This window comes from Diabrotica virgifera, chromosome 1, assembly GCF_917563875.1.
Source record: "Diabrotica virgifera virgifera chromosome 1, PGI_DIABVI_V3a".
Lineage (NCBI taxonomy): Eukaryota > Metazoa > Arthropoda > Insecta > Coleoptera > Chrysomelidae > Diabrotica > Diabrotica virgifera.
The window spans coordinates 228312572-228333690 of record NC_065443.1 but is presented as its reverse complement, the minus strand read 5'-3'; the positions used below and the strand labels follow the sequence as shown (position 1 = coordinate 228333690).

General features: G+C 31.5%; 2 protein-coding genes across 7 annotated transcripts in view; one reads left to right on the top strand and one right to left on the bottom strand.

Moving 5' to 3' along the window:
* The window catches only part of LOC126879052 (testis-expressed protein 2), a 201675-nt gene that overhangs the window by 27265 nt on the left and 153291 nt on the right, over positions 1–21119 (top strand). For 2 of the 6 annotated variants that reach the window (XM_050641946.1, XM_050641938.1), the window contains one exon: positions 16219–16374. Coding sequence is in view for 5 of the 6 variants with exons in the window: in XM_050641938.1 (XP_050497895.1) it covers positions 16219–16374 (156 nt within the window). In the remaining variant the exon portion in view is untranslated. Of the gene's footprint in view, positions 1–6469; positions 6617–16218; positions 16375–18039; positions 18198–18462; positions 18607–21119 lie in introns of those variants that run through there. The other 4 variants (XM_050641939.1, XM_050641940.1, XM_050641942.1 and 1 more) reach the window with 4 other exon arrangements.
* Positions 1–21119, bottom strand: part of LOC126879056 (uncharacterized) — a 148371-nt gene that overhangs the window by 87585 nt on the left and 39667 nt on the right. The gene's annotated exons all lie outside the window — the stretch shown is intronic.

Below are 21119 nucleotides of genomic sequence, written 5' to 3'. Positions count from 1 at the left end.
AATTGTCATCTTTCGTTCTTTTGCAGATTTAAATTGATTATAACTCGAAAACGATCAACTTAGAAAAATTACAAAAGACCTTTTTTATTTAGAATAATCCAAAAATTCTGAAATAATATCTGCCCGGGTCGAAAGTTTTGTTTAAAATTTTATAAAAAATGTTTTTTTTTAATTACATATAGTCCGTCCGTTATGACTTTTCCCATGCGGTACGATTCATTTTCAATCAAATTAAGTCAAAACATAAATTGAAACGAATATCGATGTGTATATACATTTTGTATACTATATACTACACACATCGACGTACGTTTCACTTTCTGTTTTGACTTAATTTGATTGAAAATGAATCGTACCGCATGGGAAAAGTTATAGCGGACGGACTATAGGTAATCATTATAGTGAGAACAAAATTAGATCGGACGCCCCTGTTTTTTTTATAATTGTTAACATACTAAATTACATATCCAATAATTTTTATCCATTAAACAGATCGGTGCAGATCGACCTTATAGTCCTGTCGCCAGGGGGTAGCAGTTGATCCGGATTGTCGATAAGATGTTATAAATAAAGAACTTAAGGAATTACATAACAGCGATTTTTCACAAAATAAAACATATTTTGTATTTTTTGGGTAATTCTAAACAAAAAATGTTCTTACAAGTTTTTTTGTAGGATGCATAGTTTTCGAGATAAACGCGGTTGAACTTTCAAAAAATCAAAAAAATTGCAATTTTAGAACCCGAATAACTTTTGATTAAAAAATAAAATAGCAATTCTGCTTACCACATTTGAAAGTTCAAGACAAATTATACCGATTTTGATTATTTGCATTGCTAAAAATTAATTTTTTATTGTTAAACAAAGCTACAAATACATAGTGTTTGAGTGATATTTTTAATACATCTCTCATTTAAAATCGAACGAGTAGGCGCGCCTACAAACAGGCAATTTCTACGTAGCTTGCATTAAAATGCATTAAAACACTATTTGTTTATAGCTTTGTTTGATAATCAAAAATTAATTTTTTGCAATGCAAGTAATCAAAACCGATATAATTTGGCTTGAACTTTCAAATGCGGTAGCAGAATTGGTATTTTATTTTTTAATCAAAAGTTATTCGGGTTCAAAAATTGAAATTTTCGATTTTTTTAAAGTTTAACCGCGTTTATCTCGGAAACTATACATCCTACGAAAAAATTTGTAAGAACATTTTTTGCTTAGAATGACTCTAAAAATACAAAAAGATGTTTTGTTTTGCGAAAAATCGCTATTATGTAATTCCTCAAGTTCTTTATTTATAACAATCTTATAGACATCCGGATCAACTGTTACCCAAAAAATTCGTGTTTCTCCGGGTCAAAATACATAAAAAACCTAGGTAAGTCCATCTAAATAAAGGAAGCCGTTGTCCCCCCCACTGGCGACAGCACTATTATGTCGGATGCTCTACACAAGAATCTACAGGTCGAGCAAGTCTCGTAAATTTCACGATTGCGAGCCACGCTTCACGCAACCGTGTTTGCGTACTTGTGTTTCGAGTTGCGTGGTCGTGCGGAGTTATATTTACCAATTCGCGCAATCGTACTTGAGACGCTGTGTCAGGTGAGGTGTTTGAAAATTTGTGTAACTTGATTCTGTGGTGTGAAGGTGGTTAAACTTTTGTTTTATTTTTTTTTTTCGCAGAAAATTTTTAGATGAAGTAATTGTATGATGAAGATAACACAGAAAATACAAGAGGGCAGCATACTTTGCAAAACAACTGTTACAATTTGAAATCAACAAGTTGTTGTCTTGCAGGTAAAAAAAGTGACTTTTTAAAAAAATTATATCTTGGAAACTAAAAATTATTTTTATTTATAATTGAAACATGTAAAAGTATAGTACTCTCAAAAAAATTTCAGCCAAAAATATTCATTTTTGTAGAGTTGACTGCAATTTTTCGACAACAGCCCTTTTTTGCGGTGAGCAGCATAACAAGTCCAGTCTCATCTGAAATCAAAGTTTCTTGTAGTTTATACCTCTGGCTAGTGAATGAACAAAGGATTTTTTATTAGATGAGGTCATTTTTGTTTTATAAAAAAAAACTACTTTAAAAATGAAAAAAATTGGGGTCAAAAATGTGTTTAAACTTATGTAAAATCTTCAAATTTCATTTTTTTTAATTTCTTCGTTCATATTCTAGCCAGAGGTATAAACTACAAGAAACTTTTTGATTTCAGATGAGACTGGACTTAGTTATGCTGCCAACGCAAAAAAAACTTAAACTCTACAAAAATGAATATTTTTGGCTGAAACTTTTTTTGAGACTACCTTAAGTACTATACTTTTACATGTTCCAATTATAAATAAAAATAAATTTTAGTTTTCGAGATATAATTTTTTTAAAAAGTCACTTTTTACCCACAAGACCTATGTAACCCCTTAAAAAAATGTTTCGAAGAATATGTTTGATGGCCAAGATGCATACATATATTTAGAAGGAAAGTTCCTGATTTCTGTAGTATAATACATAATACCAAAGAGGAAGTAGCCCTAAGCGCCGGACTCCACTTGCGATTTGTAGTTGTGAAGATTGAACACATTCTTTCAAATAGAAGTCAATCCATGATTATTTAGTCACAAATGGATTGACTTGTATTTGAAACAATGTGTTCAATCTTCCTGATTACAAATCGCGAGTGCGGCGGTAATAACACCAAAATATTCCATATAGGTCCATAGAAGGTACACAGACATTGAAAAATTCCTGGAATATCCCCGAAAACATGTTCCCTGAACATCCCAGGAAAATCCTGTGTCAGCATTTTAAACATTACCTGAATGTCTTATTGGAACATTCCATGAATGTTCTCTGGACATTCAAAATATATTTTGTAGACATTCCCTGGATATACCAGAAATACAGTGATGAGCGCTCTAATAACCGGCAAAATAGCACAAAAGATGTATTAAGTAGTGAGATAAAAAGACATGAAACTAGTCGAGCTGGGAAATTTAGCGATATTAACTTATACATTTAGATTGTATTGATTGTGTACCACCTTCAGACGAGTTTGGAAACTACCACTGTCACAGTGACAGTTTTAGTTGACATACTCCTCCGATATGTGTATAGGTGGGATCAATATAACGTAAATTTAAAGGTTAATTTCGCTAAATTTCCCAGCTCGACTAGTTTCATTTCTTTTTATCTCACAACTAAATATGTTGCCCATATTTTGCCGGTTATTAGGGCACTCATCACTGTACATCCTTGCTGATGTGACAATACCTCCTATCTGTTTTTTCATGAGTTTTGTATGAGAGATGGAAAAACATGTTTTAAGGTCACCTCCTGTGTTCATATGTAAGTTTTGACTTGTTTTGTAGTTCATAGATAGTTTAATTTACTACAAAACAAGTCAAAAAATATCATATGAAAACAGGAGGTGACCCTAAGACAAGTTTTTAGTCTCTCTTACAAAACTCATGAAAAAAAAAACAGATAGGATGTATTATTACATCACTGACGATATGTGGCCATACCAAATAATACATCCTTGATAAATATAAACATTTTTATTGAACAAAATCTTTTCATACATTTTTTTAATGCAATTTACTGATATTCCTAAATATTTCAAAAAAATGTGTCACATTTGCTTTGTAAACCTTTCTTTTGCCTTTCGTAGCCACATATTCCGTTTCCTTCCTGGTTTTTTGTAGACCACTTCTCTCAGCTGATTCTAAAAAAAAAAAATAAATGGTAATTTTTCTATCCTTTACAATTAACAATCAGAAGAAATATTATTTACAGATAATGATATGCATAATAATAATAGGTTTGTTCTAGCATCAGTTTCAAACAGTTTGAAACCATCAGCGAATAGTGGACCAGCGCGAGTAGAGGGGATCGCACTGGTGACTGTATTATGTTCTTTTACTGACCAACTGTTTGCTGACGGTTTTTGACTAGTTTGACTGTTTGCTAGAATAAACCTAATAATAATGAATATTTTGTATTTTGACAATGACATCTGATGTGGAAGTCAAAACATTAATAAAATTATTTTTTCAAGTTAACTTTCACATGCGCGTCTTAAAATTGTACTTTTAATACTTATATCATAAATAACTATTAAAACTATCTTAAGAGGAAACAGTATTGATCAACAGGTAGCGAAAATGTGTTCCAAGATTGCGGCTGTAATTTTGAATATTTTTTCGAGATATTTGGCACACATATTCTTAATATAATAAAGAATGGCGGTACAGAGCCCAATTTGAAAAATATATTAATATGTGGAAATTACTCTGTAATTAAATACAATATAAAAAAACGAGCTTGTACCGCCATTAAGAAGAACAAAAAAATACACTTTCTTCAAATACAACTTTTTTATCCGATTTTATGTTATTTTGGAACTACTAAAATTTTTTATTTCATTAGTAGTTCCAAAATTACACAAAATCTAGGCATCGGATAAAAAAGTTTATTTGAAGAAAGTGTATTTTTTTGTTCTTCTTAGTGGCGGTACAGGCTCGTTTTTTAAATATTGTATAATTACAGAGTAATTTCCACATATTAATATATTTTTCAAACTGGGCTCTGTACCGCCATTCTTTATTATTTTACGAATACGTGTGCCAAATACCTCGAAAAAATATTCAAAATTACAGTGGCAATCTTGGAACATGTTTTGGCTACCTGTTGATCGCTACTGTATTAACTTAAAACATTGTAATTTGCTAACCTAGTATATTTTACTCTACTACTACTCTACTAGCTACCTCATTTTCCACTGTTTCTAAAGACTTGTTTACATGGGTAGAGTTTTGAGGAGAGTAGAGTAGCGGTAGTACTCTACCAAAAATGGCTTGATACCATTCACATGAGGAGAGTACAAGTATAGTACTGATGCTAGTATAGTGAAACCGATTTTTGTATTTTTAAACACTCTTGATTATAAGTGCACCTTAAATTCTTAATTTTTCACTTAAGCTCGTTTACTCCAAAGCCCCCTTTGCCATTCTTTCGACGATTTCATCCTCCGCAGCTTGCTGCAAACTTTTGTTTCTGTAGTATACACTACCTAAATTCCATAAACACTGGTATTCACCCTATTATAGCTCTACAAGTTTTAAAGTTTCATCTTCGGTGAACTTCATTTTCACTATTTACACAAAACACAATTCCAGCCAGAATGACAGCGCCCCCATGTACTCTCCTACCTACTCTATTCTGCCATAATTGAGCGTGTTCCATGGGTAAAGTGTGCAGCCGAGTAGACATTTTGGCAGTAGTGGTGGTCATAGAGTAGTTACTTTGCCATAGGTTGCTAGTCACTCTACTTTAACTCCAACTATACACTCTACCAGCTATTCTACTGTGCTGAGCATTTTTACAGGTAGAGTTACTCTACTCTATCAAGTACTTGCATCATTACTCTACCCGTGTAAACAAGTCTTAAATCTACTGAATGAAAATCTACTTAATCTTAATCTACTCTTAATGAAAAATGTCTAAAATCATTTACCCACCTAGTATTATTGTAGAATTTAAGACAGTCCAGTGCCTTATAAATAATTTCAATATGAATATTTTTTCCTTTAATTCTCCTTTGATACCACTCCATTTTAGATTTTGGGGAACTTATTTCATTGTGTTTATAGCCCATATTTATTGAAGGAACCCAATCTGGAGATTGTTATTATCGATTAAGTCGGCTGGTTTTCCTATTTTCCTATAAGATTAAAATGTTAACATCTTCAAAAATCGTTACTGTTGTAATTGTAACTTACCAGATATAAAATGATTACAGCAAACAGGACAGGAAAATTTTCATTTCGCTAGTAAAACCTGTACATTGTATTGCATTTAACCATTGTTGTCTCTCAGATACCTTATTTAGTTCAGTTTAAAAGTGAACTTTATCTTGACTTTATCACAATTACTTTGCATTTCACACTTCAAAACACAACACCAATGAAGCATATTATCTTTCTAAATTAATACTTCCAGAGAAAATGTTAAATTAATCTTTGTACAACACAAAATTACAAAGAAATACAACTAAAATTATCTAAAACTCATGAAGAACAGATAGAATAAGATTTATCTTTTACACCCAGTAGCCATATTGAGAATAGTATACCTACATATTATTATTATTATGAATCAGTAGAAACGATTATATTATTTAAATTTGGTAAATATAACTCCGCACGACCACGCAACTCGAAACACAAGTACGCAAACACGGTTGCGTGAAGCGTGGCTCGCAATCGTGAAATTTACGAGACTTGCTCGACCTGTAGATTCTTGTATGCTCTACTATAGCACATTTTAATAATTTTTAATTAATATATTCTGATGAAACAATATTGACTTATCAGAGACAAAATATATCTCCCATCACTCTCTATATAACTCTACCACTTCATATCTATCTATATATTTTTGATTTATAACAATAAAACCAACTTGAAGTTCATGTTTGATTTTATCACTGTGATAATAAAATTGATAAAAATGCAGTAGACACTGATTTAGCAATACCTTTTTATGAACAAAGAAATGTCTAGTTAACAACGTTACTCATAAATAGAAAGATGTTTTCTAGAATATTTGAAGGTGAAGTACTTATGTATTTATGATTTCAGTGAAATTTGTGGGGGTGTGTAGGGTGTGAACCGAACTCTTTGTATTTGAGTATTCAACAGTTATTTACACTCAGCTGTCAAGTATATCAATACATATTTCGTAAGAATTTATAGTCGCGGTAACATATCGCACCTTCGCTCAAAGAGTGTCATAACTCAAAAAATTTTAAAATCGATTTTATTGCACCAACAGTTTAATAAAACTATAAACCCCTATCTCACAAAGTGTCACGTCTAAGATGACACTAGTGCTATTATACGATTATCCAAAATCAACGATGCACCGAACAATGTGTCTCACATCTACTTGTGCAAAGCATTTGTCCATCTAAGCTTCGTTTGTCGAGTTAAGACAGTATATGTGATTACTTTATTAAAAACAATCTGCGTATTTGCTCAAGAAAAGTGACACATTTATCATTTATCACTTATTTATCTTTCTCTTTGCAGTATTTTGTGTTTAACGTTGTTACTTGTATTTAAAGTTACATCATTAAAAAGTCTGTTAACTAGATAATAATAATGATATTATATTATATACTGCAAGTGTCACTTTTGATAAATAATATTTCGTAAATTTTTCGTTATTTTATCTGTATAGTGTCACAACTCAAAAAAATATATTTTTTAAATATTTTTAATATACGTAATACGATATTTTATAGAGCTTCAAAAACCATTGTAACTGACTAAAATAGTTATTATTCTAATTAATAGTTTTTGAATTAAACTCGAAAATATTGTAGAACAAACTTTAAACGTCGTCTTCTCGAAACTTTGCTTTTTTGACTTATGACACTCTTTGAGTGAGATGCGATATATTGTAGAACGATTTAAAGGTGGCGAAATTTGATACCTTCTTGTTTACAATCGAATGCCCGTTTTAGTACGAGAAGCGTTTTAGTTGGTAAGCCGGTCGTTAGTAGAGTGGAGACTCTTGTTTTGCATTCAGATTAGAACATTTTGTTCGACGTGATGTTATAAAAATGAGGTGCCTGTAAGGCGAAAAGGAAATAAAAAATGGTAAAAATTAATTTTAGAACATACGATATATAGCTGCGTTAACGGTAGATATATACCTATCTAAGTAAAAAATAAATATTTTTAATTATATAGGTATTTAATTAACAGAACAGCCAGCCGCCGCACTATTTCTTAAAGCAGAACTATCCAAACCTACCAATCTGATCATTCTACTAAGTATATTTTTCTTACATCAACAATACCCGTAGTAAGATGATAAACATTCATAATATTTTGCATGTTTCCAATTCCAAGAAGGGTGTGTAAGATATATCCATCTATATAGCTATCTGATATGCTTTAGTCTTTAGTTTAAATCACTAATGATGAAAACAGCAACACAACTTCAAAACTATCTGTACCATTTTTAGAATATAAAAGTAGTTACTTTGTGACCTATTTTTATGGTAATTACCAAACAAAAAATAAACTATTATAGACCAGGGCGCATCTGTAAAAATATTAGTACATTTGGACGTTGAGAGGTGACTCAAATTTTTTTGCAGAAATTGCTTGAAAATAAATCAAATAATAATATTTGAGTTATCCTCCCTGTCAAAAAGGTCCGGAACATTGTTTAAATAATCAAAATGTCAAAAAATGAAGGAAAAATTCGATATTTTTCTTCGTTTTTTGATTATAACTTTAAAAGTATTCATTTCCGAGAAAAGTTGTACTGACATAAAAGTTACGTAATTAAATTTCCTATAATATAGAATTGGTCAAAAATTTAAAGAATAGTCACCCTTGTTACAAAATAGCAATAATTTCGAAAAAAACATACAAAAACAAGTATTCGCATTTTTAGCCCAATAAATGACCGTTTTGGAGTGTAATTTCCAGGGGCAACTCCGAATTGCATAAAAATTTGGATTTAGGTTCTACTTACCCTCCACTTCAAAGTTGAATTTGTGCCGTTGGTTGCTTTTACTTGGGAGGTGACATTTACCCCTTCTCGGGGGGTGAAAAACGCGTGTTTAAAATAAGGCCGGAAATGGATAAATTGACTTATTTTAAGCACCTTTTGTTCTATAAAGTTTTTTACGTAAGTCAATACTTTTCGAGTTATTCGCGATTTAAAATGTTGATTTTTCGACAAAAAAACTACGTTTTCAGACCGTTTTTCCCAAATAACTCAAAAAGTAAATATTTTATCGAAAAAAATATTTTTAGCAAAAGTGTAGCCTATAAAAAAACGAAAAAAATGGTGTACCAGTAAAGTCTACAAATTGAGTAGAAGCAAAGTTGTAGCTCATGAAAAATACGTTCTTATTCGTCTAATTCCAAATCGAATATTTCAACGCGAAATCACCGAAGAAAGAAGCGTTTTTCGGGAAAACCTTATTAACATTTTTAAAGTATCGAAAAAAATCGTATTATTTGTTTTTTACAAAGGTTTACAGCATCAAAAATAAACGAGTTACACTGAAAAAAAAGTTGGCCCCTTTTTTTGGTAAAAAAAATCGTGAAACCTCCCTCTATTTAGCACCCTAAATGAAATTAATCGTTTGGCTTTACCATCTATTTTAACTGTATGTGTATTGTTTATACGATCTGTAAGCTCGAAGTGCTTATTTTTTAAAACATGTGGTTTCATAGTAAAAAAAAAATTTCTAAAAATTTTTGAAAAATTTCATTTTTTCAAAATAACTTAAAAAGTATTAGTGATAAGAAAAATCTTAAAGGGAAAAAAATGTAGGTTTTGCTATTATAAATATGCTAGTTTCATTTTGTTTCTCCGTAAGACAAAAATTGGTTAAGATATGGCTGTTCAAAATTTGCATACACTCGTGATTAGTGACCCATTCAAGCTTTCTCAATTATAACCCTTTCAAAAATAAACACTTAGACCGGTGAGACTGACAGATCATATAAAAAATAGATAGGTAAGTAAATTGTTTGTAAAGCGGTAGCGATTAATTTCATTTGGGGAGCTAGACACGGCGAGATTTTCATGATTTTTTACAAAAAAAAGAGGGCCATCTTTATTTTGAGTGTAACTCGCTTATTTTTAATGCTAAAACTTTTGTTAACAATTAAAACAAAGCTTTTTATAAACACTTTAAAAAAGTTTAAATGGGTTTTTCCCGAAAAGTGCTTATTTTTTCGGTGATTTCACCTTGAAATATTCGATTTGGAATTAGACGAATAAGAACGTATTTTTTATGAGCTACAACTTTGTTTTTATTTGATTGATAGACTTTACTGATACACCATTTTTTTGGGTTTTTTATAAGCTACACTTTTACTAAGGACATTTTTTTCGATAAAATATTTACTTTTTGAGTTACTTGCGAAAAACCGTCTGAAAACGTAGTTTTTTTTGTCGAAAAATCAACATTTTTAATGGCAAATAATTCGAAAAGTATTGACTGACGTAAAAAACTCTATAGAACAAAAGTTGCTTAAAATCAGTCAATTTATCCATTTCCCGTCTTAACTTGAACGTATGTTTTTTCACCCCCGAGAAGGGGTGACTTTCACCCCCCAAGTAAAAGCAACCAACGGCACAATTTCAACTTTGAAGTGAAGGGTAAGTAGAATCTAAATCCAAAATTTTCATGCAATTCGGAGTTGCCCCTGAAAATTACACGGTATCGGCGAATTTCCCGTTCATTTACTGGGCTATTCACGTTTTTCAACCATTTATGCTAGACTTAGGACCTTTATATTTCACCCAGAAAAACTTTATGATACAGTAAAACAATACTGTAAATTTCATTAAGATCGGTTTAATAGATTTTGCAAAATAAATTATGCAATCCAGCTTTCGCAAAAATAATTCATTTTTTCAAAATGTTACAGGACTAGGACTGAAAATAAAGCAGATAGCAAGTTGAAATTTTTTTGCGTATAGAAGTGTACAGTACCTTTCATTTGCAATTTTGCAAAATTAAAATCGATTAACTACCACGGCGTTAGGCATTTTTTTAAATAAACATTAATTATTGGTGCTACGCGCAGGACAGCGGATAGTTTGCTCTGATTGGGCATTCCAATGAGCTTTGATAATGATTGATACATTTTAATTTTTATAACATTTCGATATAAATAAATAAATTTGTTTATTGCAAAATAAAAACACATACTCTATCCTTTGAAATAACACTTTTATTAGCAAAAACTTTCTTTCTTCATATATTTTAACTTAGAGAATAAAAGTTTATTATTTTTAAACATATGCAATTGTTTAAACAATATTTCAAAAACAATAATAAAATTAGTTTGATTTTTGTGGAATTAAAATATTAAAATACAACAAAATATCGAGTAAGAAAATAATATATTAGATAAAGAATGAAAGAAATTTTGGTGGAAATTGTGTGAACTTGTGTGAATCGAACACTGCTGTCCTGCGCGTAGCACCAAAAATTAATGTTTATTTAAAAAATTTCCTGACGACGTGGTAATTAATCGATTTTAATTTTGCAAATAACAAATGAAAGGTACAGTACACTTCTATAAGCAAAAAATTCAACTTGTTATCTGCTTTATTTTCAGTCCTGCAAAATTAAAAAAAATGAATTTTTTTTTTTTTCGAAAGCTGGATTGCAAAATTTATTTTGCAAAATCTATTAAACCGATCTTAATGAAATTTACAGTGTTGTTTTACTATATCATAAAGGTTTTCTGGGTAAAATATGAAGGTCCTAAGTGTAGCATAAATGATTGAAAAACGTAAAATGCAAATACTTGTTTTTGTATGGTTTTTTTCGCAATTATTGCTATTTTGCAACAAGGGTGAATATTTTTTAAATTTTTAACCAATTCTGTATTGTAGGAAATTTAATTACGCAACTTTTATGTCAGTACAGCTTTTTTCAGAAATGAATAGTTTTAAAGTTATAATCAAAAAACCAATAAAAAAATCGAATTTTTCCTTCATATTTTGACACTTTTATTATTTAAACAATGTTCCGGACCATTTTGAGTGGGAGGATAACTCAAATATTATTATTTGAGTTATTTTCAAGCAATTTCTGCAAAAAAATTTTGAGTCACCTCTCAACGTCCATCTCAAAACAGATGCGTCCTGGACTATTATTAAAACAACTATATGCGACAGGTGAAATGACAAATAGTGGCAGACGACTGTCAGTCTATAAACAGTCAATATGTGAAATATAACGTGCAACGATACTTATTTTGCATTTAGTGTACTGTCTTCTATTCTTTAGAGAGGAGTCAACTATGTTTGTGTCCTTTAAGAAGCTTTCATAATGATAAACATATTATTATCATTATCAACTTTAGAAATCTGAAGATTTCTTACGTTAGAAATCAATTCGGGAAAATGCCAAATCTGTGCTTTCTATAATTTGCAAAGCAGGCAGATGATACGTGAACTGGCATGAAGAATCTAAAACTTGCGTTCCATAACGCATCAACTTATCTAGATAAAAACCATGTAGATTATGAAAGACAGTTAAGGTTTAATTCCAATACAATGCACTACCATTTACTTACACGCATTTCATCCTTTTGGGATCCTCAGAATATTGTGAAACATGACAGGCATATTTTATTTCATTCAGAGAGCTTACTACAAGTTCGCACTAAGGACTCCATAAGTATGAAATACGTTTAAGGCTATGGGTACATAATTCTCAAATATTTTACGTGTATCCCTAATTTTTCTGTCTTTACACGGCAAATTACGTGTAGTAAAATTCACACTGGCATGGATATGTAAACATTACTAGAATGTCATTCTACTTGAAAATGTCATCATTAATTTAAAGAGATGGCTTTTGAATGTTCTTGGATAACTGTTATTTTTATAATTGCAAATTATTAATTCAGTTAATAAATGTGATAATTTTTTCACTAACTATGTATTCAGTGATTGTAATAATTTATTTGTACAACAAAAACTAATACTCAATCGAGAAAAGAGGAAAAGTGATTTTTTAATAATATTATTACGGAACGGTTACAATTTTGAACATCTTTAACAACAAAATACTCGGATCACAGAATATATTATCCTGATGTATTCTCTGCTTGGATCTTCCACAAATAATACACAATAAATAACTTTTTATTAAGTTCACGTCTTAAATCAATTATTTATCAAATACACTATATATCAATAATATTTAATCAATAACTCAAAATATTCCCGATGCAATGTCAAATATTTAAAATTGTCACTGATTGTCAGTGTCTCTGACTGACAATATATGCTGACAATATTATATTCGGCTGAGTGCGTTGTAAGACAAAGATAGATTTGGAAATATTACCACGGCATTGTGTTAATTTTTTTCGAATCCTGAAAAAACCAATAAATATTTTTGAAAAATTTAAACGCAGAATGAAAGACTAAATTATTACCGAGGGCCGAAAGTCCCTTAGAATAAACAAAAAGTTTATTTTGAATGAGATATTTTAAATTAAAAATCACATTAAATTTTCGCTTAGTTTTTCACCCCTGTAACTTATTAAAATAAACATTAAAGAAGTTCTCAGGGACTTTCGGCCCTCGCTAATAACGTAATCTTTCATTCTGCGTTTAAATTTTTCAAAAATATTTATTAGTTTTCCCAGGATTCGAAAAAAATGAATCCCCATTTGAATAGCATTGCAGCCGAAAATACGTACCGATCCTCTTAACCAAATGGTAGTGCTCTGTATTGAAATTAAATCTTAACTATCTTTCATATTATCATTTTTAAAATGCTAAATCACTTTTTTGTATTTTGGAATGTTTCTATGACTTTTTTTTAATTAACTTGTAAAAATGTAGGTTTTATGATCTGAAATACAATTACATAATTGCTTCTCGCTACCACACTATGGCCGCTTCATGCACATTTACTTTAGATATCTTTATTTGTAGTTTAAAAAGTCGAATCATAAGTATGTATCTTCTTAGGATATTAACCTCTCAGCTTCTTAAACGAGTAGTATAAGAGTTGACAACTTTGGTATTTTTTATGGCTTCATCGTTCATGATATAAGTAGAATTGACATTTCACATCAGTGTTTTATTGACACTGATTTTAACAACCAACTGGCAAGATTAACAATAAATAACTTGATGAAAAAGAATATTTAAGTATTTTAGAATATACGGTGAGGACGTTTGAGTTGGAATAAACTCATTATCTCGAGAATGGGCAAATTTGGAGAGAAATCCTGAGACAGGTCGATTTTTATTTTTAAATTGTGACTTTTTGGCAATATATCATACTAGTGACGTCATCTTTCTGGGCATGATGACATAATCGATGATTTTTTAAAATGAGAGTAGGGGTCGTGTGGTAGCTCACTTGAAAGGTTATTTAATTCTCTATTCACTAATATAAACGTTAAGATTATTATTTATACAGGGTATCAATTAATTTAATTAAAAAATATTTTAGTTAAATTTTAATTATAATTGAGACAAAAAGAAGAATCCATGCATGAATGCATTGTTTTTCGCTTAAATTCAACCTATGGGCTACCACCCACCTGTCTCATAGCAATTTGAACATTGAATTTAAGCGAAAAGCAATGTTTATTTGTGAAATAAACATTATTATCTGTTTTTCTGACATCAGTAAAATGTATTTTGAATCAAATAAATTGCTTACATTCTTCTTTTTGTGTCAATTAATTTAATAAAAAAAAATTTTTTTGGACACCCTGTATAAATAATTACCTATGTTAATGTTTACATTAGTGAAAAGAAGAATCAAATAACCTTTTAAATGAGCTATCACACAACCCCTACTCTAATTTAAAAAAATGGATTACGTCACTAGTATGATATATGTGCCAAAAATTCATAATTTAAAAATAAAAATCGACCAGTCTCAGTATTTCTCTCCAAATTAGCCAATTCTCAAAATAAGGAATTTATTCGAACTCAAATGTCCTCACTGTATGTAAATTACTGATGACTTATTGAAATTTCTGATGACTAAGGTTTTCTTCTTTTAAATATTTTTAAATCAGGTTAGTCTCTGGCACTTGCTCGTAAGACCCTTGTACCATACCTTGTTTGTTCCTTAAATTCTAATAAGTTCTGTGGCCTCATCGAAGACCGACAGTTTTGTTATTTGTAGTTTTAGGATCAATACCTAGATATTCAAACCTTGATATTTAGATATTCAAACAGTTGAGTAGTGCATTGCTGCCTCACATTACTTGCACATTTCAATGGCATAGGATGTGTATAGTAGTCTCTTCTTCCATTTCGCACTTTCTGAACCATGGTTCAAGCACCTTACCTAGTTGGTATAGGTGGTTTCTTAAACGGCAACGTCTAGTTACCATTTCAGTGAACGTTTTGATCTCTCGTTTATTGTCTTCCGTCAAACTGTTCGAGAGTATTTTATCAATATTCTTGATTATTTTTTTAGTCTTGATTTATCCTTGAATTCGTCCATTTCTTTTGATGATTCCTTATCACCCACTTCTGAACCTCTTGTACAGGATTATCAGCATCCAAAATAAGAGCAAGACATATTCATTTAATTTTTAAATGTCTTACAAAACAAACATCACGTTTGTTGTTAAATAATTAAGGTGACACCGATTACTCAACCAAGTGCACTAGTTTCAATAACGCTTTATCAGCTATTCAATATTATTCTTAATTCACGGCTAAGCCGAGTCAGTATTAAAAACATCAACACTTTTCTAGTTTATTTAAAATACAAAATCACATCGCGGATCATTCTTTTATCAATTATCATTCGTGATTCAGACTATTATTTAGACAGTTAGACCTCAAACGCACCAACTAGTTACTGTGGTATTTAGAGTTGGTAAATAAATAAGTATTCAGCAAATAGTGTCTACTTCATCAACCCTTATCGTAGGGGATAACTACCCCCACTAACCTAGGATGTTCCTGAGGGTGGAGTACCACCATAATCTTTTTCTTAACATCGTTAGTGATGTCACAGAAATGTTCTGGGCCTACAAAGGTTTCTCTAGAGCCTTGTTTTGCCAACAGATCTGTTCGTACATTCCCATGCACCCCTTCTTGACCCTGGCGATCTGTGTAAATGTTGATTCTCTTTTCTTTGGGACTTCTATCTATGATTTCATCAATGCAGGTCACCAAAGCAAAAACTTCAGACTGAAACACATTTGTATTTTGACACAGCTGTAAGAACTGCCCAGTACCATGGGCAGTAGTCCTTACAGTCTTTTTAGAACCATCAAGGAACCATATTACGCCCCCATTAATATTTGTGACTTTTTGAGCTCTTGAGATTCGGGATTGTCATACTGCAAATTTGCGTTGGGCGAAAATTACTCATGAATTGATAAAATATTGAATGCTATATAGATCACACATAAACCAAACCTGATCACTTTAAATCTAAGGATCATTTAAGTACAAAAATCTATATTACATAAAGTGTTTATAATTACTTATAAAATAGCTTCAGAACAACATACAAGTGTTTAATAACACTATTCTGAGAGGCCATAAAAATCGTAACTGGCAGCATACGATAAGAAGATACAAATATTTGATTCGAAAAATAGTATATTCTAGGTTATAATCTATTAGTGTATTTGTTTGTAACGTACCAACAATTGTAGGTAAGCCAGTGACCACTTCTGTTCCTCAAATTTCTATAAAGTTCCATGCCAATGCAGAACAAATCGAAGAACTGTACGCCAGCGAAGACGAGGCTACTGGCAAAAATGAGGAGAAGAACGAAATTACATCAGCTTCCAGTACACCCTCTAATATAGGTGAGTATTTTTTATTGTAGAGAAAAATTTGCTTCAAGAATTAGGTCCCTTCACATTTCGAGTTCACGTTACAAAATAATTACACAATTTCGATAGTTGTATAACATACACATTATACACAACCTTGTCTCAGTTAGATATTAAACAATATTTGATATTATTTAATACTAACTAATCTTTCTAATACATATAAAAATCTCCAAATCACAAGAGACACAAAGGAAGTTTTCACTCGCTTTGAAAATGACGCAAGAAAATTGGTCTGCAGGTGAACAAGATAAGACCAAGTATGTATAAGGTGGTTAAGAAGAACCCGAAGGCATTAGACAGAATATAGTCATAAATACAATTTCAAAGTAATTAAAAATTATCTGGAAGCCGCTACAGCAGCCGAATAAAACAGTTATGTAAAAGATATGGGAACTATAGAATCATTTCAGGAAACAGATTATATTACTTTCTCTCAATGTCACTTAATTCAAAATTACTCTCAAGCACAGCGAAGATAAGGGTATATAAAACCGTAATCTGCCTCACAATAACGAATGGAAGTTCATGAACTATGAAGCGTGAAACAAAAAAATTGTTAGTCTTAGAACAGAAGATCATATGGGCTATCTATGGGTATTGTAGATACGAGATAACAGGAGAATGAGGAAGAAAACTTAGTAAGATGGACAGCACATTTATTTTACTTATTCTCATTACAACCTTTTGGGAAACCATTTCGTTGGTTTCGGAGAAAAATACATTTGGGAAATGTACCGATAGAAAGGGTTAATAAATATCAAACAACAGAAATAGCGGCCAGGATAGAAATAGCAAGAAATGCGTTTGTAAAAATGAAAACAATTATCTGCAACAAAGACCTTAGATTAGAAATGCGAGTAGGAGTTTTGAGATACTACGTGTTTTCGATACTGCAATATGGACTTGAAAGCTGGACATTGAAGCAAGAACACATAAATAAACTATAGTCATTTGAAATGTCATGTTACAGAAGGATGCTTAGAATAACATGGACACAGAAGAAAACGAACACGGAAGTACTGCGAGAAATGGGCAAATAATGCGAAATAGTAAACACAATAAAAATAAGAAAGTTACAATAAGGGGACAGCGATATGAAATGCTAAGTCTGATAATACAGGGAAAGATAAGAGGCGGAAGGAGTATAGGAAGAAGGAGAGTGTCATAGTTGAAGAATTTAAGGGACTGGTTTAAATGTAGTTCTATAGAACCCTTCAGATTAGCGGTAGATAGAGTAAAGATAGTGATGATGAGATGATCTCCAATTAGGAGACGGCACTTAAAGAAGAAGACAAGGACTTGGTCTCAATAGGGGATAAATATTCGGATCCAAAACTTCGAACTGTTTCAAAATAAATATGTTATTTTCTAGTTATGATATGACGTATTTCTAATGATATACTTGATAAAAGCCTGCATTTTTGATCACTGCTTTTTTTCTCTGTAGATCACTAATTATTGAACACGTTTAATGCACTCGTAAAAACAACATCGTATATTCTTATCATCCGTTCATCTTTGTACTATTACTATACTACAACAAACTTTATTTATTTGAAACATCTGCTTAAAGCGACTTATCAATGTTACTGAAAATTAAACAAAAAAATGCGTAGTGTGCCGTAAGACTTTGTAGATGATTCGTTATATCAACATTGATAGCAGATATCTAATCGTTTCCTGTATTTTATTAATTTGACTATTTATAAATCCTTATTACTATGAACGTGTTAAATGTTTAAGGTGCTAGTGAGGGCAACAAACCAAAAATATGCCGATTTTCAATCTAACAGGTAAATATTTACTTGAATTTTAAATCAATACTTGTTCCGAGATAGTGCAGAATCTAGACAGTACTACAGAAACTAGTAAACTAATAGAACGGTATTTTGAACTTTGCCTTTTTATTACTTCTCTTTTTTATCTAGATAAGATTAAAAAATCAAATTGGTGTAGATATGACGGTTTTTCACAGTGGCGTAGCTGAAGTTTGGGTGGTCTCCCCGCGACAATTTTTGTGGGCCCCCGTATTATAAACATAACGACAACTAAATAACAATATAACTACTAAAATATGTGTAAATGACAATGTTTGGCCTTTCTTTAATAAGTCTTCATCAGTACCTAAGTGTTAATATATCTTTGGGAATACATGAAAACCTATTATATACATGTCTCTTAATACGACAAACGTATTAGTAGGTAAGTTGTTGCAATATTATATAACTAAATTTACTTTGAAAACATGAACTTCAAAACTTCTTTTGCTACAAGTTATTTTTTCGTCGCAGCTGAGCCCATTGTAAAATTTTTTATACGTTTTATTGGTTTATTTTTAAATTTCGGTATAATACCCCACTTATTCTGCTATTCCTGCTGCTTCTGCTAAAATTTCGGAAAACAAATTTCTCATTTCTCAAAGATTATAACGCTTTTTTTTCAAAAAGTTGAAGGGCGGCCGGTAACTCTACTGTTTCAGATTGCAAAAGTTTTAATGTTAGATTAATAAAGTTAAGTATTTTAATATCGGATAGTAATGTTAACGGCAAATTAAAAATTATTTATATGCTCTAATAATGCATAAGCTTCTAATTTTTCATCGTTTTTTTAGATAGCAATGAAATTTTCGTTAAAGATTTCATTACTTGTCGGAAAGCTGGAAGCAAAGCCAAAACAGCATCATTTCTGGATGACCACCGGGTTTCACATAATCTTTTAAGTGTTGGCGATGAATCCAAAGTAATAATAGTACATAGTACATCCCATCTTTTAATACTTGCACTAAAAAACATATAATCTCTTAATTATATCGTAAAAAACAACTCCTGTACACCAGCAACGGCATCACTCAACACTAGGTTTAGATTATTCAGACTATGGGATGCACAATGAACATAGGAAGCTGTTTTTTCAATGTCAGTTATGCGCCTTTGAACGCCTGAATATACACCACTCATAACGCTTGTCCCATCATACCGCTTTCCATTGCACTTTGGTCTAACATGCGAATAAATCCCAAAAAACTTTCAACAACTTCTGCTTTGAAAAGTAAATTATTTTTCCACCTACCTCTACCGAAAGTATACTTTTCCGGACCTGATTGTAAGGAGCAAAGTTGTACTTTTCCTCCCTAGGGAGGAAAAGTAAAAGTGACGTCATGGTATTTCATTCATGAAATATAACTTATTGACGCCCTGTATAATATCTATTTTCTATTACGAAGTATCTATACATTTTAACGTTTATTTATAAAACATCCTGTATTTTGCAGAATGGTAAAAAACAGTAAATTGTTATTTTGATTTAACAATGTTTACATTATTAATTTGACTTATATTTGACAGTTGACAGTTATATTGTACCTACTTGTTGTTTTAGTTCTAATAGATTTTGTTGGTTAGTTACATAAATAAATTAAGTAAAAATGAAAAAATGACTTGTTATTTGAGGAAGGTGGAAAACCCATATGTATAACATGGGAGTAAAGTGCCTTTTCCTCCCTTGAATGATTGCTGCCCTCCGCTACGCGTCGGGCAGTAAACTTCATTCTCGGGAGGAAAAGTTACACTTTCCTCCCTTGTTATACAAATAGCTATTCATCGCAAGTTATTTTTACGTACCGGAAAATAAAACTAATAGTAGGGGAGGAAAGTATGCTAAATTTGCAGTTACTCGAGCGTTATGGGGACTTATTGGGTTGTGAAGATTAGGACCTAAAACAAAAAAAAAAATAAGTAAAGTTTTTCTTGAGTGGTGACTTTCCATTTTTTAATTAAATTTTCTATTTCCAACAATCGTTTTTTCCGATTAAATGCCTCGAATAAGAGTTACCTACTTATTTTTACGTAAGGAATCCAAAGTCTGCAATAAAAAATGGGGGCTCCTATTTAATATTTTAAAGTAACCCCCCATCCCACCTCCGTGGGGGGTCGTGTTTGGCGTCATTCGATAGATTTTTCAAAAATATTGAATACGTATATTTTGCAGTTTTTCGATGTGAGCTTTATTTCGCGAAATATCGCGTGGTTCCTATTTAAACTTTTAAATTTATCCCCCACCTCTCTGTGTCGAGTCGAGTTTGGTATCATTCGATAGATTTTAAAAAATATTGAAAACGTATTTTTTAGTTTTTCGATCTGACGTTTATTTCTCGAAATATTCGCTTTTTTCGAATTTCTCGAGTCAGATTTTTGAAATATACACTGTTCTGCATGTACTTAACTTACCTTATCTTAATTTAACGATTTAGAGTTTTTCTAAGGATAGAATTTTTTTCGGCCCCCCTTAACGAACTTCCCTGTATTAAGATCTAATGTATGGAAGTGGTACATTTACAGGGAACAAGGTTTCTCCCCATGTCATATTCTGACGCGCTCGAGTAACTGCAAAAATCCCCGCTTGGGCTCCACTACGATATGCTGATCATGTTTTGAAATATCTTGAGTGGTATCAAGTTTGAGTGGTATCAGTTTCTTGAGCCAACAAATTTATAACTTCGTTTCATACATAACAGGTCGATAGCGATAACCTCCGTACCGGGCGACCCGGAGGAATGATAGCCCTACCAGCGCAAGCGGGGCTCTGCGCTGGCGGACCGAAAATTTCCCTAGCTACTCGTGGGAACGTACATGGAAAAACCAGAAAAAAATGGGGACGACGGAGGGATCAAGCATGAGGAACACAGGAACAAAGACGCTGCCCAAAACTTAAACAGC